A 25,581-nucleotide genomic window follows, 5' to 3' on the forward strand; every position below is an offset into this window, starting at 1 on the left:
ATGCACTTCAGAGCACCCTTAAACCTCTGAAATTGTAGGATATATGTACTCCTTTTTTCTTTTTTTAAAAAAGGTTATTTTAATTGGGAGTAATTTTTTTTAAGATGTTGGGGGTGGGAGTTTATTAATTTATTTATTTTTGCTGGGTTGGGTCTTCGTTTCTGTGCAAGGGCTTTCTCTAGTTGTGGCAAGCGGAGGCCACTCTTCATCGCGGTGCGCGGGCCTCTCCCTATCGCATCCTCTGTTGTTGCGGAGCACAGGCTCAGTAGTTGTGGCTCACAGGCCTAGTTGCTCTGCGGCATGTGGGATCCTCCCAGACCAGGGCTCGAACCCGTGTCCCCTGCATTAGCAGGCAGATTCTCAACCACTGCACCACCAGGGAAGCCCCAGGAGTAATTTTTAAATAATTTTTCTTTTGATTTATTTTTACCTAGATCATGTACTATTTTGATAACAAAAAATAAAATGATTTTTAAAAAATTATACAGGGGATTGAAGTGTAAGGGACAAAACCATATGTCAAACCCAAGGACAACTATGGATCAGCTCTAGGGACTATAAGGGGACCAAAGGATCCTCACTTCTGAACAGGGATCAGGGGGCTCAGATGCCCTCACTGATAGTTGAGTCCTTTGCATCAGGTGAACCTTGAGAGACAGTGGGGGGTTTCCAAATTAGATGCTCGCTCCTGGGGCTGTGAGACGCCCCAGAATACAGCACACACCTCAGGGAGCCAGAGCAGAGGTCCCGCAGCTTCACAGAGAGCCTCTGATCAAGTGCCATTCTAAGTTCTGGCACGTGTTACACCATGGAAGAAAAAACAAATAGCATTTACTACTTCTGACTCTTTCTTAACTTTCTGTTGACATTGTGTTTTATCTAGGTAAGAGGGCTGTTCCCTAAACTTCTGAAGTGATGTTCTCTGTCAATATCACAGATGTTGAAAATAAAGTCCAAGGTGGTAACTGAGTTAAAGCAGAAGGTCCATATTCCCTCCCGTAGTCTTCTCTTCCACTGCTGACCAAATCCAGGACTCCTCGGCTCCCCTGCCTAATGTGACCTAAACATACTGGGAGTGCCTTCACCATGTTATTGGCTGGGGGACAAATTCCTTCTTATTTTTTATGACCTGCTGCAAGAGATCATCACCTATGAGAAATCATCTTGGACCACCCTGCCCCCCACCATGCAGAGTTAATGACTCTGTATAGCTTCACACAGCATACTATAGGTTCTCAGTAAATAATTATTGTAAAACTTAAGAAAAATACAAATTTACTTTATCGTAGGTTCTCATTTCTCAGAGTTACTCCATGACCTACCAGCATCAGTAACTAAGGAGTTTGATGAAAAGGCAGATTCCCAGGGGCTACCACCCTCCTCTTGAGTGAAGCTGTTTTGGGGTTGGGTCCAGGAATCTGCCTTTTATAAGGTACCCCCAGGGGCCTCTTCTGCACACTGAAGTATAAGAACGATTGGTTAAGACAAAACGATGCTTCAAGCCATGTGTAGAGTTTTCAACCAGTTCCTGAAATGTTTATAGCCATTTGAAACTTTGCCCAGAATTATTTTCCTTGTTTGTTAAGATATTACCAAAAGACTGGGATAAAAATCAAAAAGAGCAATGATCATAGGCCCCAAATAGTTGTAGATTAGAGATCTAGATGGTCAGCCCTCTTTCTCTTCTTTCATCAAACAGGTGTAACCTTGTAGAATCTCCCAAATAGGTGGAATTTTAGAGCTAGAAGGGACCCCAGAAATCCAGTCTAAGTTACAGATGAGAAATAGAGTTTTGACATGTGTGTCCGTTTGGATCTTCCAAAAAATGAACAGCAAGACAAATTTAGATGTGCAAGAGATTTATGGGGAGAAGAGTCTGAAGAGTAATGGGAGAAGGAACAGGAGTAGACAGGCAGCACCTACTGACCATGCTTCAGGTCTGACACCTGTGAGAGGCAAGAGGGAAGAACTGGGTAGAAAAACCTACAGACTACAGTCCCGCTAAGAAAGAGTCTTGGGCAGGCCGATGAAGAGCTCCTGAGCAGAGAGGGAACATTAGAGGAGTCTTGTGTTGGATAGAAATAGCCCAGCCTTGTTCCTCCCCCTGGGCTTGGTTGTTGGCTAGAGGCAGCTTGGGGGGATCATTGCCTTGGCAGGACTGTGATTGTGAATCTCAGGGTATCAACTGGCTATACTCCTCACCTCAGGTTCTCTGGAAAAGAGACCTGAACAGCCGACCCCACCACATGCTCCATATCACAGTTAGTACAGAACAAGGACTAAACTTTCATCCAGAATTCTTTCTGGATTTTTCTACAGAGCATCATTCCTTTAACTTCTTGATGCATCCCACACCCCCAGCTGTTGTAGGTTTGAACTTAATCTTGTGGATTCTAGAACTAGACCTCATGAGGGGTGGAGAAGGCAAGACTAACTGTCAAGTAAGAAAAGGAAAGGGAGAGATGCAGAGGGGATTTAAGGTCTTTGTGGGTAAGACTGAGACAGCTGAGTATGGTCATAGTTGGTCTATTTGTCTATCCAGCAAGCTTTCCATTTCCCTCCTTTGGAGAACTCTTCCCCCTTTCCACATGGTTCTCAGAGGGCTCTCAATCTTGGTGCTCTACTTCCCATCCCATCCAGGAGTACTTGACCTAGGCTGGGGGAATCCTTTGGATTGATATTCAGTCATTAGGGGAGAGAAATTCTCTTTTTGCTGGAATAACAAAACTGTGATTGCAGGAGCTAGGGCAGCTGATGGTGGTGGTCTTTCTTGTTCTGTGGGGGGAGGAGCTCTGCCGAATTGAGACAATCAGAAGTCAGCAGAGATGAGAGGTGAGTAGAGAGAGTGTGAGTCATGCGTGCTCTGAGGCCTTGCCTGGCTCCTATACCTCTTCCTTCCATTCTCGGAGGTCCTTCCCAGACACATGGGAAGTGTGTTCCCTTTTGCCTGGTACTTACCTAGTGTACCTGGTACACTAGGCAGATTCTAACATAGCCCCAAATTCCCAGCCCCTGGTGTATATACACCTTCTTTTAGTTATTCAATCAAACACCAATCTAGATTTCTCTGGAAGGGATTTTGTAGTTGTAATTAAGGTTCCAAGTAATCTGATCACATGAGCCCCGAAAGCCCAATCAGAGATTGCAGATGGAGAAATCAGAGAGACTTGAAGTGTGAGAAAAACTCAGTGAGGGAGATGGGGGAGCCATGTACTAAGGAACGCAGGTGACCTCTAGGAGCTGAGAGCAGTCCCAGATGACAGTCTTAAGATCACAAGGAACTGAATTATGCCAACAGCCTGAATTAGATGGGAGACACATTTCTCCCCAAATCCGCCAGATGAGAACTCAGCAGGCAACGCCTCAATTTCATTCAGCCCTTGAGCAAGAACCTAGCCACGCCATACTGGTCAGTTTGTGGTAATTTCTTTATCAACAGTAGAAAATAAGCGTACTTGGATTTGCTTTGCTTACACCTGAAGAAGTCCCGACTGAACGCTGGGGAGAACGTGGACCCCCTTCAGCCAGTGGAGACTCTACAGACTGTTGTTCTTCACTCTGCTTTCCTTGGGTATAAATCTGCTCGCAGTGGCAGCTGTTGTTGACTAGTGTGATGGAAGAATCCAAAAATACATTTTGGTGGGGACAGAGGGAGCACGAAATGGCTCTTGGGTCTGAAGTGGGCTTGGGAGGAAGATCACCGAAGGAGTGAAGTGGGGGGGGGGCTTCCCTGGTGGCGCAGTGGTTGAGAGTCCGCCTGTCGATGCAGGGGACACGGGTTCGTGCCCTGGTCCGGGAAGATCCCACATGCCGCGGAGCGGCTGGGCCCGTGAGCCATGTCCGCTGAGCCTGCGCATCCGGAGCCTGTGCTCCACAACGGGAGAGGCCACAACAGTGAGAGACCCGCGTACGTCAGAAGAAAAAAAAAAAAAAGAAAAGAGGGGGGAAAAGGCTGGTGGGACCCAGAAGAGACACGTGTCCTGATGAATCTCCCTGCTTCCACCATTCTCAACAGCAGCCAGAGTGATCTTTATAAAATGTGGATCAGATCACACTCTGAGCTCTCCAGGGCTTCCCCTTTCACACAGGGTAAAAACCAAAATTCTTCAAGGAGACACGGGTCCTCCACGACCTGGTCCTGTCACCTCTCCTGCCTGCTCCTTGCCCACACCGCTCACTCTGCCCCAGCCACGCTGGCCTCCTTGCTGCTCCATAGCCCAACGCACATTCTTGTGCCTCTAGGACTCTGCTCTTAAACCTCTGCTGGGAGGGCTCTTCCCTGATACCCTTCATTCTTCACTCTTTCATGTCCATCTGCTCTTCACTCAAATGTTACTTTCTCAGTGAAGCCTTCCTTCACTGCCTTGTGTAAAATTTTAACTCCATCCCCCCCCCAAATATTCCTTCCTTGCTTTATTCTTTTCTTTTTTTTAGCATTTATCACGTCCTAAAAGATTGTTAATTTCACATGTTTGTTGTCTGACTCTCTCACTAAAAAGTCAGCTTCATGCACACAAGGATTTGAGTCTGTTTTGAGCATGCTGGACCCCCTGTACTGAGTACCGTGCCTGGTATATTTGCTAAATGATTGACCGAAAAGGGGATGTGTGCATAAGGAGAGATATATTTTACTTCGTAAGGGTGATTTCTTTCCCCTTAAAAGAAATTGGTGGTGAGTAATGTGATCCAGCAATCCCACTCCTGGACATATATCCAGAAAAGATGAAAACTTTAATTCTAAAAGATACAGGCACCCCAATATTCATAGCAGCACTATTTACAATAGCCAAGACATGGAAGCAACCTAAGTGTCCATCAACAGATGAATGGATAAAGAAGATACGGTGTATATAAACCATGGAATATTACTCAGTCATGAAAAAAGAATGAAATAATGCCATTTGCAGCAACATGAATGGACCTAGAGATTGTCATACTAAGTGAAGTAAGTCAGACAGAAAAAGACAAAAACCATATGATATCACTTATATGTGGAATCTAAAATATAACACATATGAACTTATTTACAAAACAAAAACTGACTCACAGATGTAGGAAACAAACTTACAGTTACTGAAGGGGAAGGTGTGGGAGGGATAACTTGGGAGTATGGGATTAACAGATACATACTGCTATATATCAAATAAATAATCAACAAGGATTTACAGTATAGCAGGGAACTATATTCAATGTCTTATAATAAACTATAATGGAATAGAATTTTAAAAGAATATAGATATATACATATGTATAACCAAGTCACTTTGCTGTACACCTGAAACTAACATAGTATTGTAAATCAACTATACTTCAATTTAAAAAAAACAAAGAAATTGGTGGTGGGTATATTTTTAAGAAAACTAGTGAGTTGGCCATTTATTCCCTTTAGCTACAAAAGTCCAGGACAGCGGACCATATGGTTTTGCAGTTTGCTTTGCATATGGAGCTGACAGTAAAGACTGCTGTGATAAAAAAGAAATATTGCCAGCCTGACCTCAGGACTCTTCCAAAAGCAAGATTATGTGTGTTATTTCAAGAAGTGAGGGGTATAAACAACAGCTCAACTGGATCTTAAAAGCTACAGTGAAAAATCCCTAGCAACTCCCAAAATAATCCCTGAACTATAAATAGCTACATATATTTTATGTATATATGCATAATATTCATTTTTATTGTGTTGGTGGTGTGGGCCATTTAATACAAACCCATTTGTTTATGATTCATCAGACACTTCTCATGAGCACAGATTTTGTGCCAGATACAATGCAAGGTACAGGAGATATAAAAGTGAGCAAAATAAATGGGCTTTTAATTACTTGGGATTAGGTTCAGCTACATATAACAGAAAAACCCAAACAAATGAGAAGTGTATTACTCCCTTACATAAAAGAGGACCGGAAGTATACAATCACAGGTTGGGATGGAAGATTCATGCTGTAGGGAGCCAGGCTTTTGTATCTTTCTGCTCTGCCTTGCCGGCTGCAAAGCTTCATTCTTGATGTCTCCTCATGGTCCAAGATGACTGCTAGAGCTCCAGCCATGACAACTCCATGACAACCCCATCAGAAGGATGGGGTTCTATCATTAGCCAGCCAAGGATACCTACTCGTCCCTTTGGCCAGGGGTGAGAGTCTCTCACAGGTGGTGGGTGGGATATTACATTTTCTGGGAAAATAAAGTAGTCACCACCCTGTATCCTGCCATCATGTCATCTTCCATCACTTCATGGTTGTTTTATATATTTGTTACTAAATTGTAAGTTTCCTGGGGCAGGGACCATGGCTTCTATATCTTCACATCCCTCCACCCCAGCACGGTGATGGATGAAGGGAAGGGCTTCTATAAATGGAAGTTGTTGAATTGAAGGTGAATATGAGTCAGATAAGAGAGTAACAAATTCTGTAGATAACACCTGAGGAGAGAAAGTGGGACTTCCTGGGAGTCTCATGGGTTCCAACTTTAGGCTCTTCTGAGACCCATTTTCTCTCTCATGAAGGACTTTGAGATTCAGTGAAAGGAACACTGAAAATCAAGAGATAAAGGCCCCATTGTGGCTCTTCCACACAAGCTGTGCGATGGTGTAGAAATCAGTAGACTCCTGGGGCCAAAGTTGCCTTATTTATGAAATGAAAAAATGGTCTTTGTGGTATCTTGCTTATAATCTTAAAATTCTAAGAATATAGTCGTCTTTCTTTCTGACATTTTACTGGCTCATTTTGCATCTCTGTTCAACATTTGAGCAATGTCACAATCTGGTCTCATTTTTAAAGGTCATTGTATTTATCTGGCACAGCTTAGAAATTCTATGGTAACCTTTTCAATTTAAACCAAAGACTCAATTTAGAGAAAAAGAACATTGGACTGAAAATCAGGGGATAAGCTGTAGTTTCCATTCTGCCCTAATGGGATGAAGGATATTGGCAAAATTTCTTAAAGTCTCTGAGCCTTGGCATCCTCATTTGTATATAACATAGCTGGTATAGATTTGGTAAAAGGCAAGATTGTAACTTTCTAAGGTACTGGCACAGGGGAAGCAACCTGTCTCTCTTTTTTCCTGTTAGTAATAGAACCATCTATATTCTAGCTAAGCACAAGGCAGCCCAGCCAGAGACTGCATCTCCCTGACTCCTTTTTGGCTCTGAGATTAAGTGTAGGCCTATGGGTGCTGACAGAAGTGATATATACATCTTCCAGTTCATCCCCAACCTAAGCACAAGCTGCGCACCCTGGACCTCTTCTATGATGGTAATAGTAACAACCATAGCAATGACCTTGGGCCCAGTAAATGGAACACTCTAGTGAGGCAAGGGATGAAGGGGCCTTAAAGTAGAGTAATCACAAGGAAGGTGGTTTGGAAGAAATGATTCCAGACATTTTTAGGAAGTACAGAGAGCAGGCGTGCCCTCAACTCTATGAAAGCCAAATGCTCTTTCTATTGTCGCACGTTCATTCCCAGGAGAAGTTTATTCGAGGTTGAGTTGAAGAGCTTATTTCTGAAAGCAGAGAGTGGCTGCAACCAACATGGCCTGTGGCTTGCAGCTCCCTGTCACCCGTATCGAAGCTTCAGGCAGCACCTTGCACACCTCGTTACACCCACAGCAGCAACAAGACTACCTTAAACTCCTCCACTTTTTCTGCTATTAAGTTCACATGATTTTGTTTGTATCTGTAGTTATAGATTTTGATGCTCCTACCTGGAGTACTTCTCTGTTAAAGTATTTCCTGTGAGAGGTATTAAGATTTCTTTGTATTGAGTTTTTAAAGGATTTTTTGTATTGATTTTGTTCACAAAGGAAGTATTGCAACACATATGCATAAATATTGACCAGGTTGGCTAACCAAGGGAGCTAGCCCTAGTCTTTGTGTTCCAAGAAGCTGTAAGCAAGTCATTGGAGCTTCAAAATATGGTCCCTCATCTTTTTTTGTTTGTTTTTGTTTTTTGGTTTGGGGTTTGTTTTTTTGTTTTTTTTTTTTGTGGTACGCAGGCCTGTCACTGTTGTGGCCTCTCACTGTTGTAACCTCTACCGTTGCGGAGCACAGGCTCCGGACACGCAGGCTCAGCAGCCATGGCTCACGGGCCCAGCCGCTCCGCGGCATGTGGGATCTTCCCAGACCGGGGCACGAACCCGTGTCCCCTGCATCGTCAGGCAGACTCTCAACCACTGCGCCACCAGGGAAGCCCCGGTTTGGGTTTTTTTTTAAAGCTTTTAAAAAAAAATTTTTATTGGAGTATAGTTGATTTACAATGTTGTGCTAGTTTAAGGTGTACAGCAAAGTGAATCAGTTATACATATACATATATCCACTCATCTTATGCAGAGGGTGATACTCCCTGGAAGGCAGGCGGGCCTGTATCTGTGAGTGTCGGCCTCCGCTAGTGAGAGGAGGGGCTCTCAGTAAGAGCCTTCTGAAGAGACTGCCCTTACCTTTCAGCTAAGTCTCAGTCTAAACAAGTTTGGGAGACAGTTGAGCTTCAATTACTCAGAAGCTTATGCCTCACAGCTCAGTGCCATGTGCAGCTAGGTGTCTAGCAATGGCTGTCTGATGGGTAATGATGAGATTTTCTTTAAAAAAATGAGTATCTTGGCCTCCATTCCAAGCCCATTTGCTTGCAGGAGCCCAGCCTTGTTTGGGACCTGTTTTAACCCATTTCCATAAAGAAAGGAACAGCAATCACAAGACCTCTGCTCTTCCCAGGAGTTTCAGCACCCAAATTCAGGACTTCCTTCTTAAGGTTTAGCTAGTCCTCTGTTCTGACTTGGTGCCAGGAGAGTTGGAGCTGCCTCATGTGCAGGGACACGAGTCAAGCAGTGACCTTGACCTATCCATGTTCTGGCATCCCAGGATGCTATGCTTCTGAGGTGGGGTAGCATGGACACCCCCCGCCCCGCTTCAGTCATGCCAGCTGGAGAATCCACTGGACTCTTCCGTCTCCCCTACCCCACACCTAGTGAGTCTCTGCCCTGCCACTCTTGCTAATTGGCCACTCTTGAACCCACACCCCTTCCCATTTCCCCTGCTCTGACTCCAGCTCACCCCGAGCTCATCCCCCTGCCTCCCACAGTTTTCTCCCTGCCCCATCGCATCTGGACTCCACACTGAAGTCAGGGCAGTGGTCCCCAAACTTATGAAATGGAGAATGTCTTAATCAAGATTCTCCAGAGGGACAGGGCCAATAGGATATATATGTAGAAAGAGATTCCTTATGAGAAAGTGTCTCATGTGACTATGGAGCAGAAAGGTCCCACAGTGTACCATCTGCAAGTTGGAGACCCATGGGAGCTGGTGGTCTGAGTCTAAAGGCCTGAGAACCAGGAGAACCAATGGTGTAAATCCTAATCTGAGGGCAAGAGAAGACTGACATCCCATCTCAAGCTGTCAGAGAGTGAATTCTCCCTGACCCAGGCTTTTGTTCTATCCAGACCCCCACTGGATATCGGATGAGGCCCACCCACACTGGGGAGGGCAATCTGCCTTACTCAGTTGACAGATTCAAATGTTAATCTCATCCAGAAACACAGACACACCCAGAATAATATTAACCAGATATCTGGGCCCCATGTGGCCCGTCAAGTTGCCATGTAAAATTAAACATTATGGAGAGTTTTATTCCCTGTAATTTCAGAGAGGTAGAGTCTTGTAAGAAAAGCTTCCTGCGTGGCATAGAAGCCACAGTTCCTCAAAGTATGCATCATATGCTTTTAGAGCCTGAAGCCCTAGGCAGCCGAGTGTTAAAAAAATGTAGGTCCTGGCCTCTCCCCAGCCGTACCACATCAGGATCTCAGGGCAAGGTATGGGAGTCTGCATGATCACCATGTGCTATGTAAACAGGATAAACTCTAAACTCCTTAACATGGATGCTGGACCCTTGAGTGTCTGACCCCTGCCCACCTGTCCAGTGCTGGGTCATGCTGTCCTCCCCGTCTTGCCAATGCCCCTCACCAGGCTCTGGCCAGGAGGACTCCCCTTGCATGTCCCCTCCCAGTCCCCCCTATTTCATGCCTTTGTGCTACTTCTTGCTCCTGGCACTCCCCCTACCTGTATTTTCTTCTCCTTTCTCTTCACCTGGATGACATTTGCTCATCTTTTCATACCCAACTCAAGTATCCTCTGCACTCTGATGCCTCTCTGCTTGGATAAAGAGATTTTTCATTCATTCAACAAATAGTTACAGAGTCCTTTCCACACGTCAGGCACTGTTCTGGGATCTAGTAGTGGACGCAACAGACAAAAGAACCTACCCGCGTATAACTCATACTCTAGAGAGGAAGACCAATAAGCAAATCGAAAAAAAAACAACATGTAAAATATATGATATGTCAGATAAAGGTGACATGAAGAAAAATAAAGCAGGAAAAAGTATGAGGAGAGCAATGATTTGGGGGGTAATCAGCGCGGGTCTCACTGATAAGGTGGCAAATGAGGAGAAACCCAAAGGAGAATGGTCCTCCCAGAAGAGGCAACAATATACACGGAGATGCAGTGAGAGAGTGAGTGTGCTTGGCATGATTGAGGCACGGCAAGGATGTCCATGTGGTTGGAGTGGAGGGAGTGAGAAAGAGAAGAAGATGAGGTGAGCTCAGAAAGGGCCTGGGGAGCCAGAATATGTAACCCCCTTCTGGTTGCCGTAGGCTCTGACATTTTCTGCGTGGTTAGTCATCAGAAGGTTTTGAGCAGTGGGGAGACATGATTTGACTGACTTTTTTTTTTTTTTGACTGACTTTTAACAGACTTTAGATGGCAAGGTAGAAACAAGGGTTGAGGCCATTGTAATGGTCCAAGTGAGAGGTGCTCATGACTCAGATTAAGGGCAGGATGGGATGGTGAGAAGGGGCGAGATTCAGGATTGGCTGATGGAGTGGATTTAGGATGTCAGAGACAGATTTGAGGCAGAGACGGCTCTAAACTTTTTTTAACTGTCTTTTTTTAATGTGATAAAATATAAATGACATAAAATTTACCATTTTTAAGTGTACAGTTCAATGACATTAAGTACATTCACACTGTTGTGCAACTGTCACCACCATCTGTCTCTAGAACTTTTTCATCTTCCCAAACTAAAACTCTCTACTCGTGAAACATTGACTCCCCAGAACCCCCTCCCCCCAGCCCCTGGCAACCACCATTCTACTTTCTATCTCTGTGAATTTTGCTACTCTAGGTACCTCATACAAGTGGAATCATACACCACATTTGTCCATTTGTGACCGGTTTATTTCACTTAGCTTAAGATCTTCAAGGTTCATCCATGTTGTTGCATGTGTCCAAATTTTTTTCTTTTTAAGGCTGAGTAATACATCATTGTAAGTATATACCACATTTTGTTTATCCATTTATCTATCAATGGACACTTGGGTTGTTTCTACCTTTTGGCTAGTGTAAATAATGCTGTGAACATGGGTGTACAAATATCTATTCAAGTTCCCACTTTCAATTATTGGAATTGAAATTCCAGAAGTGGAATTGCTGGATCACATGGTAATTCTATGTTTAATTTTTTGAGGAGCCACCATACCATTTTCCATAGCAGCTGAACCATTTTACATTCCCACTAGCAGTGCACAAGGGTTGCAATTTCTCTATATCCTCATCAACACTTATTTTTTGTTTTTTGATGATCATCATCCTAATGGGCATGAAGTGGTACCTCATTGCAGTTTTTTTTTTAATTTTTAAAAATTTTATATTTTATATTGGAGTATAGTTGATTAGCAATGTTGTGTTAGTTTCAGGTGTACAACAAAGTGATTCTCATTGCAGTTTTGATTTGCATTTCCCAAATAATTAGTGATGTTCAGCATCTTTTCATGTATTTATTGATAGCCTCTAAAATTTGACGTAAGCAGCTGGAAGAAGGGGGTTGCTATGGAGCGAGATGGGGAATAATGTGGGAAGAGCAGGTTTTGAAGGAAAAATCCCCAGAATTAAATTTGAGGTGCATGTTAGATAGAGGAGATATTGGTAAGCAACAGGACATGAATCTGACATTCAGGTGACAGGTCCAGCCTGGACACATAAGTTGGACAGTCATTAGCAAAAAAAAAGCATACATAAAATCATGAAATTGAATGAGATCCCAAGAAAGTGTTTGTAGAGATGCAAAAGTCCAAGGCCCAAGTTCTGAGGCCCTTCTATTTGAAGGATGAGAGGTGAGGAAGAACTAGCCAATCAGATGAGAAGGAGTGGTCAGTGGTCAGTAGGAGGGAAGCCAAGTGAAGGCAAAGTTTCAAGGAGAAGGAAGTGATTTCTTATGTCAAATGCTGCTGAAAAGTTAAACAGATAGATTGAGAATTTTCTGTTGCTTTAGCAACTTGGAGGTCATTAGTGAAACAGTGACTGTTGATTTGGTGGATTAGTGAGGTTGAAAGCCTGACTGGAGAGGGTTCAGGAGAGAAGTGGAGGTGAGGAATTAGTGACAATGGGTATAAACAAAGTATTTGAGGAGTTTGCTATAAAGACATGCAGAAAAGTGGGAGATGTGGGATCAAAAGAAAGATTTTTGTTAATGATAAAAATTATAATACACTTATATGTTGATGGGAGTGATCCATTAATGATGATGCAGGAAGGAAGGGAGAGAATTACTGGAGCAATGTGATCCTTCCCTGTGACCCTTGTGCCTTTCTCTAGAAGATTTCTAGCAAAGCACCTCAAATACCACTAAATGTACTAATTGGCTTACTTGTCTCTCTCTCTTTTCATGTGTTAGTCAGGTTTTCTTGTGATAATGCTGTGTAACAAACAACCCTAAAAATCTCAGCAGCCTACAAGAGCAGTGCTTTATCTCCTGCTTAGGTTGGCTGCTGTACAGCTGCTCTCTACTGGGCTTGGCTGAGCCAAGCTCACTCCAGCCTTTGGGTTGGGGTCCAGCCTGTTCCACATGTCTCTCATTTTGGAACCCATGGCTACCCTAAATGTACTCTTCTAGAAGCAGAGCAAGCCAAAACACATAAACACACTTAAAGCCTCTGTTTGCAACAAGTTCACTCTCATTCCATTGGCCAAAGCAAGTCACAGGCAAGCCCAAAAGGAAAGAAAAGTAAATGCTGTCCACAGACTGGAAGGGCTATAGCAAGGAAGGAAAAAATGGAAAAACAGGACAATCTACCACGTTCTGCTAACCTATAAACCCCTCAACAGAATGATCTTATTTGTTCTGTTTTTCTAGTGCCTAGCACCATGCCGAGCGTGTAGTAGATGCTATAAAAATATTGAATGAAAGAATATCACCAGGTTTTTTCTAAACAAGCTAATTGTTCTATTTCTTTTAATTTTTAGATCCAAAAGGATTTGGGTTTCAATCCTAGCATCTGCACTTTTTAACATTATTTTATTTATTTTATTATTTATTTTTAACATTGTCGTTTGGCAATAATAGTAAAAATAATAGCAGTCAGAATTTCTCGAGTGTTTACTCGGTGCTAGGAATGCTGCTAACGGTTTTAGGTTCTGTATGTCATTTTAATCTCCAAACAAATCTATGAGGTAGGCATTGATCTCCCCATGTTACAGAATCAGAGAGGTTCAATAACTCCCTCAAGCTAGAGAGAGGTGGAGCTACAATGTGAACCCAGGTCCAGCGGATCCAAATCCTCCTTTTAAGCACCATGCTCTATCCCTCCTAGATGTTAAATTAACCCCACCCAATGTCAAACAGGAAGAAGCATGAGAATGTCCACTTTGTAAAATTGTTAGATTTATTGACAAATAATATGTATATCACCTGGCCCAGAGAAGTTATACTCTGGGCACTCAATAAATATTATTTCCTGTTTTCCTTTTCCATTTCACTTCTGACTCCTGCTGCCAGACTGGATGGAAACTTTCGTTACGATCTGATGCTCAGAAACCATTCATTATAGCTCTGTTAAACCTACAATACTCGACCTCTAAGACCTTAACAGGCCCGCTGCAGAAATTTTCTCTGAACTCACACCATTAGCAGTGAATTTCTAAAACCCTTGGGAAGACATTGCAACTTGCTCAGTATTTCTCTTGGCTCCTGAATTATTCATGTCCCTTGATGGATTCTGAAGTTGGCCTCCTCCTGAGGGAGAAGATTCACAAATAAGGCTTGGGTCAGTCACTTTGAAGTTTCAGTTGAGTAGGTGGTGACTGAAAGAAATCAAGCAGGTGGCAGCGGAAAGGTTGCCAAGTGACCTGTGAGTCATCAGGCCCAGAAGAAGGGTGGGTATGCTCAAGATCTGCTCAACAATTTCAGACTCTGAGGGTGGGGTAGGGTGGGGAGGTAGAGCAGATTGTGTCTCCAAAAAACAAGCAACGTTCCTTTTTGAGGGCATAGTGTGAGAAAAGAGAAGACAAAAACATTTAATAAGTACCTACTATGTGCCAACAACTAAAAGATGTAATCCTATTTGAGCCTCAAAAAAAACAGGTCTGGGTTATCTCTCTTTTACAGGCAAGAAACTGAGGCTTCAAGAAGTGAAATAACTTAAGCAATTTTTAAAAGATCAGAGTTGAGAAGTATATGTATCAAACAGAGCTAGTTTGTCTGTGAATGACAGAAAACCCAGTGCAATCCTGTTGGAATCACTGCAGGGCTGGCATGGTCTTCCACTGTGTCAGAGACCCCGGTTCCTCTTATCTTATTGTCCTGCCAACCTTAGCCTGTGGCATCCCCTTCATGGTTCAAGATGAACGCTTGAAAATAGAAGATTCATCTCGGAAGAAATAATGACACATCTGCTTATATCCAACTAGGCAAAACTTGGTCACTTAGCTGCTCCAAGTTAGAAGGGAGGCTGAGGAATGTGGCAGTGTGCCCACGGACAAGTTAAGGTTCTATTTCTAAGGACAAAGGAGAGAAACAGAACTTGGGTCCACCAGCAATCTCTCTTACCAGGAAGTTAAATCTAGGTCTCTCTCACTCCAGAGGACCCCTACTCCACCAGTTCTACTATACTGCCTTCTCTAAGAGGAGTGCCATTGCCACAGAAGTCTCCATCAGGCTTAAAGTGCCCTGTGGACAACCATAATAGGAACAGCCAGGTCCCATAGGTGCTTACGGTGGGTGAGCCAGGCATTATGTGATGTGCCGTATAGCACTGTCTCATTTAATCCTTCAGTAACCTCATGAAGCAGGAACTTTATTCTCCCCATTGTACAGATGAGGAGACTGAGGCCCAGTGAGATTATATGGCATGCCCAAGGTCACACAGAGCAGATAGCATCTGCTATATGTTGTATGGCATCCATGCAATGGCAAAGAGGATCTGCACTCAGGCAGTGTAGACTCCAAAGCCTAGTCTTTTACTTGTTATGCTTGTCTCTTTCATGTGTGTTCCCACTTCAGGGCCTCTACGCCTGCAGGTCTCTCTTCTGGAATCCTATTCGTTCAGTCTCTTGCCACCCCTTACAAAGTTCTCGTTCAGTCTAACAGGAAACACACTAGAGTCTGGATCAGGCCAGCCATTGTGCTAAGTGCTTGGGGAACTAAAGAATATATCAGCTGAGGTCCCTATGCTTATGAAGCTCACATTTTACTTTGACATCCAGCATCTAAATGTCCATACTATGATATGAAAGGACCGTAACAACCAAGTGGTTCACAGTGCACTGGAGGACAGATAAATGGGATAAGTTTCTAGTATCTGGAGGGAGCTAAAGGACACTTTACATAGGAGGTGAAATTCTTTATGCTTTCCCCCAATTGTTCCAAGTAAAACTCATTTATCTTGAGTTATACCATTTCTTCTGTTTCTTTTCCTTTCTACTAAATCTTCTTATCTGCCTTTCTCTAGTGCCCTCCATGTTACTTTGATCCTGTTTGCCCATCTAGTCATCTGCCTACTCTATCCCTATTCCCTTCACCAGTGGTTTTGGGGAAGAATGGCACATGTTCTTAATCTCCCCTTCCCCACCCTCCATTCTTCTTTAACCACACCAGTCTGCTTCTGCCCCCAATACTATACCAAGAATGATCAAATGCTCTGGCTTTTTCCCAGCCTGCAGTTAAAAGTCCAAGTCCTTTTCTCTGGACAGAAGGTAATATTCATTATGCAGTTATTGGGTATCTGGTGTCTCTATGCAATATCTCATGTAGCCCTCAATGTAGCCTTAGGAGGTTGGTGCTATTGTTAATCCGATTTTACTGTTAGGAAACTGAGCTCCAGACAGGTTGAATCACCTGACCCAGGTCACCAGCTAAGAGACAGTGAAGCTAGGACCTCAGCTGAGTTTGGCTGGTTCTGGAGTCCAAGCCCTTAATCATTACTCCTTCAAAAAAAACAGGAGAGGGGCTTCCCTGGTGGCACAGTGGTTGAGAGTCCACCTGCTGATGCAGGAGACATGGGTTCTTGCCCCGGTCCAGGAAGATCCCACATGCCGCGGAGCGGCTGGGCCCGTGAGCCATGGCCGCTGAGCCTGCGCGTCCGGAGCCTGTGCTCCACAACGGGAGAGGCCACAGCAGAGAGAGGCCCGCATACCGCAAAAAAAAAAAAAAACAGGAGATAACTATGCTAGGAGAGTAGCAGTGGGCCAGGATTTAGGGTCATAGCCCTGAGAAACATGGTAGAAAATTGAAATAGCCCTTGTGGAAAAAAAGAATAGGGAATTACTACAATAACTCAATTAAATGGTATCCGCATGGAGAGCACAGATGAGGTTGGAAATCTTAAGTACCAGTTAGTAGTATTTGACAAGAGCTGAGGTGGATGGGTTGATCTGGAGGCTAAAGATGAGGTGCGCAGGTGATTTGAAGATGTCAATAAGAAGGTAGTTGACATGATTGGTTGTGGCTTTAAAGGAGAGAAATTAAGGTAAAAAGAGACTATTGGGCTAGGGGAAGAAGGAGGGCAAGCTCAGAGATCAAGGTTGTGGGAATGAGGAAGTGGAGAGAGTGGAAAAAGATGAGACTGACTTGAGAATAGGCAAGATGACCCAACAGAGTAGTGCCAGGAGTGCCCTTGCCATGGGCACAGCTGTGAACATTCACAAATGACTCCATGTTGTTCAGGGAAATGAGTTTGATGCTTTTGAACTGAAGAATTCTAATACAAATTCTTCATATCAGTTTTATGATGGAAAATGGCATCTCTCCCCACCTACGGTTGGGAGAGGAGACACCTCTTTCATCTCTTTCCTAAGATTCTATACTAACTGTGAAGATTAGTTTTTTAAGACCAAGCTCTGGAATTTCATTTGTTGCATTCATAAGCAAAAATTGGACCTCAAGATTACCAGGAGGAATGGAAAAAAAGAGTAAGGAAAATTTTATTTAATAACACCGAAGCAAACATATTGATGATCTTCCACAGAGAAACAACTTAATGTCTATCAGCAGGTAATGGAGAAATAATTCATAGCACATCCATATGATATGGCATAGGAAGTAGCCAAAAATAAAAATGAGGGATCTCTTTATATATAGAAATGGCATAATCTCCAAGATATCTATGAAATAAAAAAAATGGTGCATATGAATGTATATGTGTATAAAAAAGGATGGTGACTAAAATATGATATGAATAATAACGTATCATACTTTCCAGGTTATGTCTACATACCCTTGGAGTAACCTTCTATGGAAGGTCAGGAGACGGTGGGTCTGGCACCTCTAGAAAGCCAAAAGTTCTGAAACCAGATCTCAGCCTAAGAGAACAGTTTGGGCAGGTCTTTGGTGGGGATTGTTTGGGGACTTTAATTGCAAGACACCACGAATAAAAGTGTACATGCCAAAGTGCCTTGAGGCTCGAGCCTAGTGTGAGACCCTCTCTGCTACCTCCAGCCTGAAATCTGGTCTTGTGTTAATTCAAGGGTGTGCCCATGGGGAGCATTTTCACAGACAGGGCAGACTCACATGAGTGAATGCTGGAAAAAGCTGAAGTCCTTTAGACCCTGATCCAGGTGACATGGTTCTCACTCAAATGGGTACAATGTTTGGGTTCTTTCTTCATTAAGTGCTTTAGTGGCATCAGAATATACTGGATCTCCATCGAAGTTTTCTGTTGTACAGGTATAGTGAATATAGGAACCGCAGTTCCCAAGATCACCACCACCACCACTCACTTATTTTATCCTCAATGGAATAACCAATGCCAAATTTCACGGAATAAACTTTACAAGGATGTTTTGTTCTTCACCGTGAGAAAACCCCATTTACGTTAAGATTTGATCTGCCACAGCTTGACTCCACTGAAAATAAAAGTCAATCTTTTTTTATCAGTTGGGGTGTCAGGTTGCAGAAAAGTTAACATAGCACACCTGAGACTGCTTATCCTTAGAATGGTCTGTTTGCAAAATTGACCCTTGGCTGGCATCTGGGAACGTGGATTTCCAGAGGGTTCCCATCACCCACACTAATAAGAACATCTCAGCAGGCCTTAACTGTTCATGCAAACAATGTGATTTATGTGAGCAGTTTCCTTCTGGGAGTCTGGAATTCTGGTAATGCCGAGAAGAAGTTGTCTACCCGACTGGCCCCCAATAAAAACCTTGCTACCTCTTCAATGAGCTCCTTTGGTAGGCAGTATTTCACATGTGTTGTCACACCCCCTTGCTGGGGAAATTAAGCAAGTCCTGTGTGACTCCACTGGCGGAGGATTCTTGCAAGCTTTCACCTCATTTCCTCCAGACTCCCCGCTGACCTCCACCACTGCCAAGCTCGTTTTTCCGCTTGCTGATTTTGCTTTGTATCCTTTCTCTATAATTAATCATAGCCGTGAGTATGACTATATGCTGAGTCCTGTGAGTTCTCTCAGGGTGATCATGGCTGCGGTAACAAATAAATGTCAAGACTTCAGAGGCTCAACACGATAGTTTATTTCTTGTTCGTGTAGAGATCAAGGCCAGTGCTTCTGGTGGGCAGGTGGCCTTCTACTCAGTCACTGAGGACCCAGGCACCTTCCATCTTGCACTCCACAGTAAGTTTGCAGTTGGAAAAAGAGACGGGAAAGGACATGCCTCCTTCTTAACCCTCCCCTTAACCCTAACCCCAGCGTTGGCCCTGAGATGACGCACATCCACCTCTGGCCACATTCCATTGGCAATCACTAGTCATATGGTCCCATCTAGATGCAAGGGGACTAGGAAACGTGGTCTCTGCTTGGTGGCTGTTCCTCTGCAGCAACTCTGTGGAAAGAAAGCATGAATCTTTGATGACCAGCAATAGTACCGTAATAGATACTTATTATGAACCTGTCGTGTGCTCAACTTCATACCAAGTGCTATGATACAACACAAAGAAGTCATATTGTTCTTACCCACATGAAGGTTGACATGTAAAAGGGAACGGGTCACCCCCCAAGGATGAGGAGACAAGGCTCCCTTTTTCTGGGAAGTTGTCTTTTCTACTAGACCCTCCCTCTGTATTTTTCTAGTAAGTGGTGCTGATCCCTCACATAGCACTTAGTGCGTTGAAACTGACCATATTCTTGTCAGATTCTCCTGACCAATTATAATATTTTTGAGGTCACAATGTCAGTTGCCTTATTTATTTATTTTTTTATTTTTTTTTTTTGCGGTATGCGGGCCTCACTGCTGCGGCCTCTCCCGCTGCGGAGCACAGGCTCCGGACGCGCAGGCTCCGTGGCCATGGCTCACGGGCCCAGCCGCTCCGCGGCACGTGGGATCCTCCCGGACCGGGGCACGAACCCGTGTCCCCTGCATCGGCAGGCGGACTCTCAACCACTGCGCCACCAGGGAAGCCCTCAGTTGCCTTATTGATCAGCACATATTCCTAGTGCTCAGCACAGAACATGGTACATCTGAGATATTCAGTAAATGCGTAAATGAATGAATGTTCAAGAGGGACGGTGAGATACAGTGCAGTACCATGCTGTGAGCACAGGTTATTCAAATCTTCTTATCCCTTGTGACCTTGAAAAAGTTGCTTAATTTCTCTGAACCTCAATGTTTCATTCTTAGAATGGGGAGAAAAATACCAACTTTGCAGGGCTGCCATGAGGATTTTCTGAGATTCTGAATGTGTATTCAGCACCTAGCCCTGAAGTTATGGAGAACAGTTTTTCACCATGGAGTACGATGTTAGCTGTGGGTTTTTCATAGATGCCCTTTATTGGGTTGAGGGAGTTCCCTTCTCTTTCTAGTTTGGTCAGTGTTTTTGTTATGAAGAGGTATTGGATTTTGTCAAATGGTTTTCCTGTGTCTGTTGAAACAATCTTGTGGGTTTTGTCCTTTATGTTATTCACATGGTGTGTCACATTGATTTTTTTTCTTTACTATTTTCGGTTTTCTGTTTATTCTCTCTTTTTTTTAATTGAGGCATAGTTGCTTTACAATGTTCTGTTAGCTTCTGCTGTACAGTGAAGTGAATCAGCTATATGTATCCCTATATCCCCTCCCTCTTGGACTCCCTCCTTCTCTGCCCGCCCCCCGCCCCCATCCCACCCATCTAGGTCGTCACAGAGCACAGAGCTGAGCTCCCTGTGCTATACGGCAGGTTCCCACTAGCTCTCCATTTTGCACATAGTAGTGTCTATATGTCAATCCCATTCTAAGATGTTAAATCAACTTTGCACTCTTGGGATAAAAACCACTTGGCCATGGTGTGGAATCCTTTTTTTACATTGCTGGATTCTATTTTCTAGTGTTTTGTTGTATTTTGTTTTGGTTTGGTTTTGAGGGGCTCTTTTTGCGGCCCAGATTGTTTCAGACCCTTCACTGGATTCCCATGGTGCTTCCCAGAGGTCCCAATGGAACTCCTTACCGGTTTCTCCTGAGGACAGTTTCTAATCACTTCCACTCAAATCCTCTTCTCAGGTGCAGCTCGTGGGGATCAGCCTACGTCACGGCAGGGTCACGGCCCTCTCCGGTCACGTGGCCCCTCAATCACACCCACGCCCCTCCCACTAACCCGGCTCCGCGAATTCTCCCGCAGGTGATCTATACCCTCAACACCCGCCAGGACGAGGCCGAGGCGGGCATGGAGGCGCTGCGTGAGGCCCACCAGGAGGAGCTGCGGAAGGCGGTGGCCGAGACGGAGGCCAGGCTCCTGCAGGCGCAGGGCCGCGCGGGCGAGGAGGCCCTGAGGCAGCGCGTCCAGGCCCTGGAGAGCGCCCTGGAGCTGCAGAAGCGGCTGACGCAGGAGGCGCTGGCCCGGTCGGCCGCGTGCAGGCTGGAGACCCAGGAGAGGGAGCTGAGGGTGGAGGCCGAGCACGCCGAGCGGGTGCTCACCCTCTCCAAGGAGATGCTGGAGCTCAAGGCCGACTACGAGAAGAGGCTCCGGCACATGAGCGGCCACGAGGCGCCCGGGTGGGGCGGGCTCGCCCAGGAGGGTCCCAAGCCCCAGGCCGAGCCGGGCTGCGGCCCCGAAATGCGGGAGGTCCTGCTGGAAGTGGAGCGGCTGCGAGCGGAGAACCAGCAGCTGAGCAAGGACTATGCTCGGAAGGCTGAGGAGCTGCAGGCCACGTACGAGCGGGAGAACGAGGCCGTCCAGCAGGCCATGCAGCAGTCGGTGAGCGAGGCCCTGTGGCAGTGGCAGGAGAAGGAGACCGACCTCCGGAAGAACTTCCAGGCCCAGGAGGCGGCCCTGCAGGCCCAGGTCCGGAAGCTAGAAGGGGATCTGGAGCACAGGGGCCGCAAGATAAGTGACCTGAAGAAGTACGCCCAGAAGCTGAAGGACCGCATTCAGGTAAAGCAGGGACTCTTCCTACCTTCCAAATGGGAGACTAAGCATGGCCCCTAGTGTCGAACACCTACCGTGTGTCACGCACTGTGCGAAGCCCTTGACTTCTGCCAGAGCAAGCATTATTACCTCCATGGAGTTCAACCACATTCATTCAGCAAGTGTGTGTGCAACACCTACCATGTGCCAGGCCGGGGCTGTGGGCAGGAGACACACGGTGAGCCAGCCTTGATCCCTGTCCTCTGAGAGCTGAGAGACTTACAATTTAGAGATGAGAAGATAAAACCGAAATTGAGAAGCTTAAGGATGGCCCTAGCTGGGCACACAGCTACAAAGTGTTTGAACTCAATTCAGCCTAATTCTAAACCCCCCACTCACTCCGTAACAACTTGCTGTCCTAACATCCTTGGGGCTTTGTATTTGTGGAAAGCCAGACCATTGACAAGTCAGTTACATGAGGCCCACAGACTCACAGAGCCCCATCTCTAAAAGTAACAGCAGCTAGTATCCTTCATACTCCCTGAGCATTTTTTTTTCCGTCCCAGACACTTTATCTCATTTGATCCTCACTACAGAAAGGTTAAATAACTTGCCAGAAGTCACACAGCCAATCAGAGGATGAGTAGGGATTTGATGAACCCTGAGCCACTGAATTCCAGAGATTAAAGGCATATGCTGTGCACTTACCCACTTTTCAGATCTGATGTACATAGGATGTCTTGACCCAGCACTGTAACAAGAGAAATGAGACCCTGTCTGTCTGTTTAGGACCTGGATGTGCAGCTCAAGGAGGCTCGACAGGAGAATTCAGAGTTAAAAAGCACTGCAGAAAAACTTGGGGAGAAGCTGGCTGTTGCCAAAGACAGACTAATGTTGCAGGAGTGTCATGTGACACAGAAAAGCGGTGAGATGCCCGGAACGATTTCCTTACACAGCAAAGGTTGGCCTGACGCTGCTTGCAGCCTTGAGACGTTGAGGGAGCAGAGTGGAGGGCAGGGCTATTTGATCCGACCTGCCTGGTGGGCAAGTCCCATCCATGCAGGACACAAGTGAGCCGACATCCAGAGCTGCCGCAGGTCAGGTATTTAAAAGGCATGATGCAAAAGGATGTCTGGCCCCCCAGAAAGTTCTCCACCAGATCCACCTTAGTGCCTGAACTTCTCAGCTCTGGCTTTTCCCTAGACTTAGACAACGCTTTATACTCTAACATCATTCACACAGTGATGTTATTGGGTGTTCCCAATAATGTTGTGAGTTAGGTATCGTCAGTATCCCATGTCACAGATGAAGACATGAGGCTGAGAAAGTTAACGTGGCTAGCTCAAGGCCAGCCAGCTGCCTGGTGATAGAGGTGGTGTTTGAGTCTCAGATTATCTGACTCCAAAGTGCTTTCCACTGAGCTCCCTCATCAGAAAGTGTTTGAGTATGTACAGTGTCATCAGCTTGACACTGGGAGATATAACAAAGGCACAAAACATAGGCTCTGCCTCTAGGGAGTTTATGGGACTGCTACTTTACAGCCCACAGCATGCCTTGCTATCATGGGTGCGGCCCAGGCAGCAGTGAGGTGTCTGGGAAAGAAGAAATCACCTCGGGCTGGAAAGTACGAGTTGGAACCAGAGGGTATAGAGGGTTTACAGCAGTGGTCTCAGAAGTAGGGCATATGGGAAGAAACTGAGCAATTGTAACTATATTTATTTTTTGTCTTATACTTGAAATCTCTTTATTTAAATCCTTTGAATGTACATATATCCAGGAACGTCCTCAATTTCTTTTTAAACTATGGAAAGCACAATCAAAAAAATTTGAAGATGACTAGTTTAAGAAGGGAGAGCCGGACAACTGTTTGAACTCAAGATGCTACTTGGGCAAAGGTGACAATCACCACTTGGACCCTGCTTGAGGCCAGAAGGCCATGGAGCAGGGATTACATAGGGGAGTCAAGGGCAAAATAGTTGAATAGCAGAATGGCAACCCAACTGCAGAGGCCTCAGGCATGAGGCCAAGGCCAAGGGCATTCCCAGTGATGTTGACACTGTACTTGCAGATGACATGAAGACTGAGAGGGTTTCAGAGAATAAAGTCCTAGGGAAAGAGAATGATTTGGAAGCCTGCAGTCTCCATCCTCAGCAGGATCAGAACTTTCCCAAGGAGTGTCCATGCACGAAAGGAGGCACAGATACACAGGTACTCTCTGACCCAGTCCTGGGGATGGAGCAGTCACAGGGGGACTCTGCTGGAATGAGCTTCAGATGGAGGCCAGCCCCAAACCATGACAGGTCCACTTGGAAGCAACAGGTCCCATAGTTTCAGGGGTGCATGCATGGGTGTGAAGTTCCAGCCAACGTCCTGCCAACTGCATGTCATTGCATGTCAAGCCAGGAGACTGAGAATGTAGCAGAATTCCCCCAACTCCTTATCATTAGCTCCTGGGAAACTGGAAGCTTGCTTAAGATTCCTGCTATATGTTCCCAGTCAAAACAAACAAAACATTTTTTAGAAACCGCCATAGTATGGGCTGGAATATCTGATCCTATGACAATAGATACACTACTACAAAAAGCCCTTTTCCGATGGTGGATAAAGTGAAGTCTCTTACAGATATCAAATGTGATTTTATAAACTTTATTGTACCTTGTGATACATGCTTTGAAATCAGTAATCAACATTGTAGAAGTTACACAAAAGAGAAATGGTGATCTCCTCCTCTCCCCACCCTGGCAGTTTTACAAGCCCTTTTTCTTTTTATAGACCAAGAAAGAGGCATGTATTGAGACAGAATGTATGAAGCAAAAATATGAAGAAGACCTCCGTAAAATCAAAGATCAGACAGAAGAGGAGAAGAAACATCTCAAAGACCAGCTGGTGAAGCGCCTAGAAGACTTGGTGAAGAAGCACATGGTGGAAATCCAATTAGTTCGCTCATCAGTGGAAGCTGAGAGGCAGAGGCTACAGAAGGTGAGATCCCCTTTCAGAGATACCATTCCGTTTGTTTTTCCTTGCCTCTACCTCCCTCCTTTCCTCTTCTGTTTCTTCTTTCCTTCCTCAAACATTTACTGAGCTCCTGTTGTATATAGATCTCAGCTAGTTCTCTGATCAGAGGGAGTTCAGAGTCTTCAGGAGGAGACAGGGCACCCCAGGGCTGTGAGACAATAGGGCCTAGAGTTGTTGACATGGGGTGGAATTGTGTCATATGAGTGTTTAACTTAGGGAAATTCAAATCCTCTAATCTGCAAAAACAGAGAGAAATAACATGAAGTGAACACGCAGGCCTGGCAGACTGCCTGGATTCAAATCCCAGCTCTGCCACCCTCTAGCTCTGTGACCACAGAAAGTTATTTAACCTGAACTCCTCACAGGGAAACTCTGCGGGGGCCCCAAGTTACTCATTTATAAAACAGATGGTGATAATAGCACCTCACAGAGTAGCTGCGAGGATTGCATGAGGTAATCCATGTGTGAAAAATCGAAGCACATCATAGTGCCTGAGGCGTAAGAGGCACTAGGTAGATGAAGGTAATTAATTAACCAGTGGGAGAGAAGTTTCTCAGCCTCTGAGTACTGTTCCAACTTCCCACCAAAGGGGGCGTTTTCTGCTGAGAGGGAATGCAAAGCATCATCCCTCGTGTTTGCTGAGGAAAGCAAATAACATGTATATGAATGCTTTAGGAAAAGAGTGAAGTGTATCAGTATTATTGTGAGCATAGGTGGTGCTTTAATTATTATAAGAAGGCTTCTTTCTAATCTAAGAACTTGCATTATCACTATGAGTTTTCACTGAAAAATAATCATATATCACTGAGGAATACAATGTGTGGTGGTGAAGAGTAGTAGATACTCAATAAATATGGGTTGGATAAGTAAATGAACTTAAGAAAGTCTAGTCCTGGGTCCAAGTCCTGACTCTTTCACTGGCTTTACTACCACGGACAGGTCACTTAATCTTTCTGAAACCTGATTTTGAAAATAAGGATAAA

At 44.8% G+C, this 25,581-nt stretch overlaps 1 protein-coding gene across 2 annotated transcripts in view; it reads left to right on the forward strand.

The window, feature by feature from the left end:
* Nucleotides 1-25,581, forward strand: part of FAM184B (family with sequence similarity 184 member B) — a 114,311-nt gene that overhangs the window by 27,045 nt on the left and 61,685 nt on the right. For both annotated transcript variants that reach the window (XM_082652778.1, XM_082652779.1), the window contains exons 2-5: nt 20,858-21,610; nt 22,373-22,508; nt 23,652-23,791; nt 24,356-24,562. In XM_082652778.1, the coding sequence (XP_082508904.1) occupies nt 20,858-21,610; nt 22,373-22,508; nt 23,652-23,791; nt 24,356-24,562 (1,236 nt within the window). The remainder of the gene's footprint in view (nt 1-20,857; nt 21,611-22,372; nt 22,509-23,651; nt 23,792-24,355; nt 24,563-25,581) is intronic.

This window comes from Grampus griseus, assembly GCF_964374135.1.
Source record: "Grampus griseus genome assembly, chromosome: 4".
Taxonomy (NCBI): domain Eukaryota; kingdom Metazoa; phylum Chordata; class Mammalia; order Artiodactyla; family Delphinidae; genus Grampus; species Grampus griseus.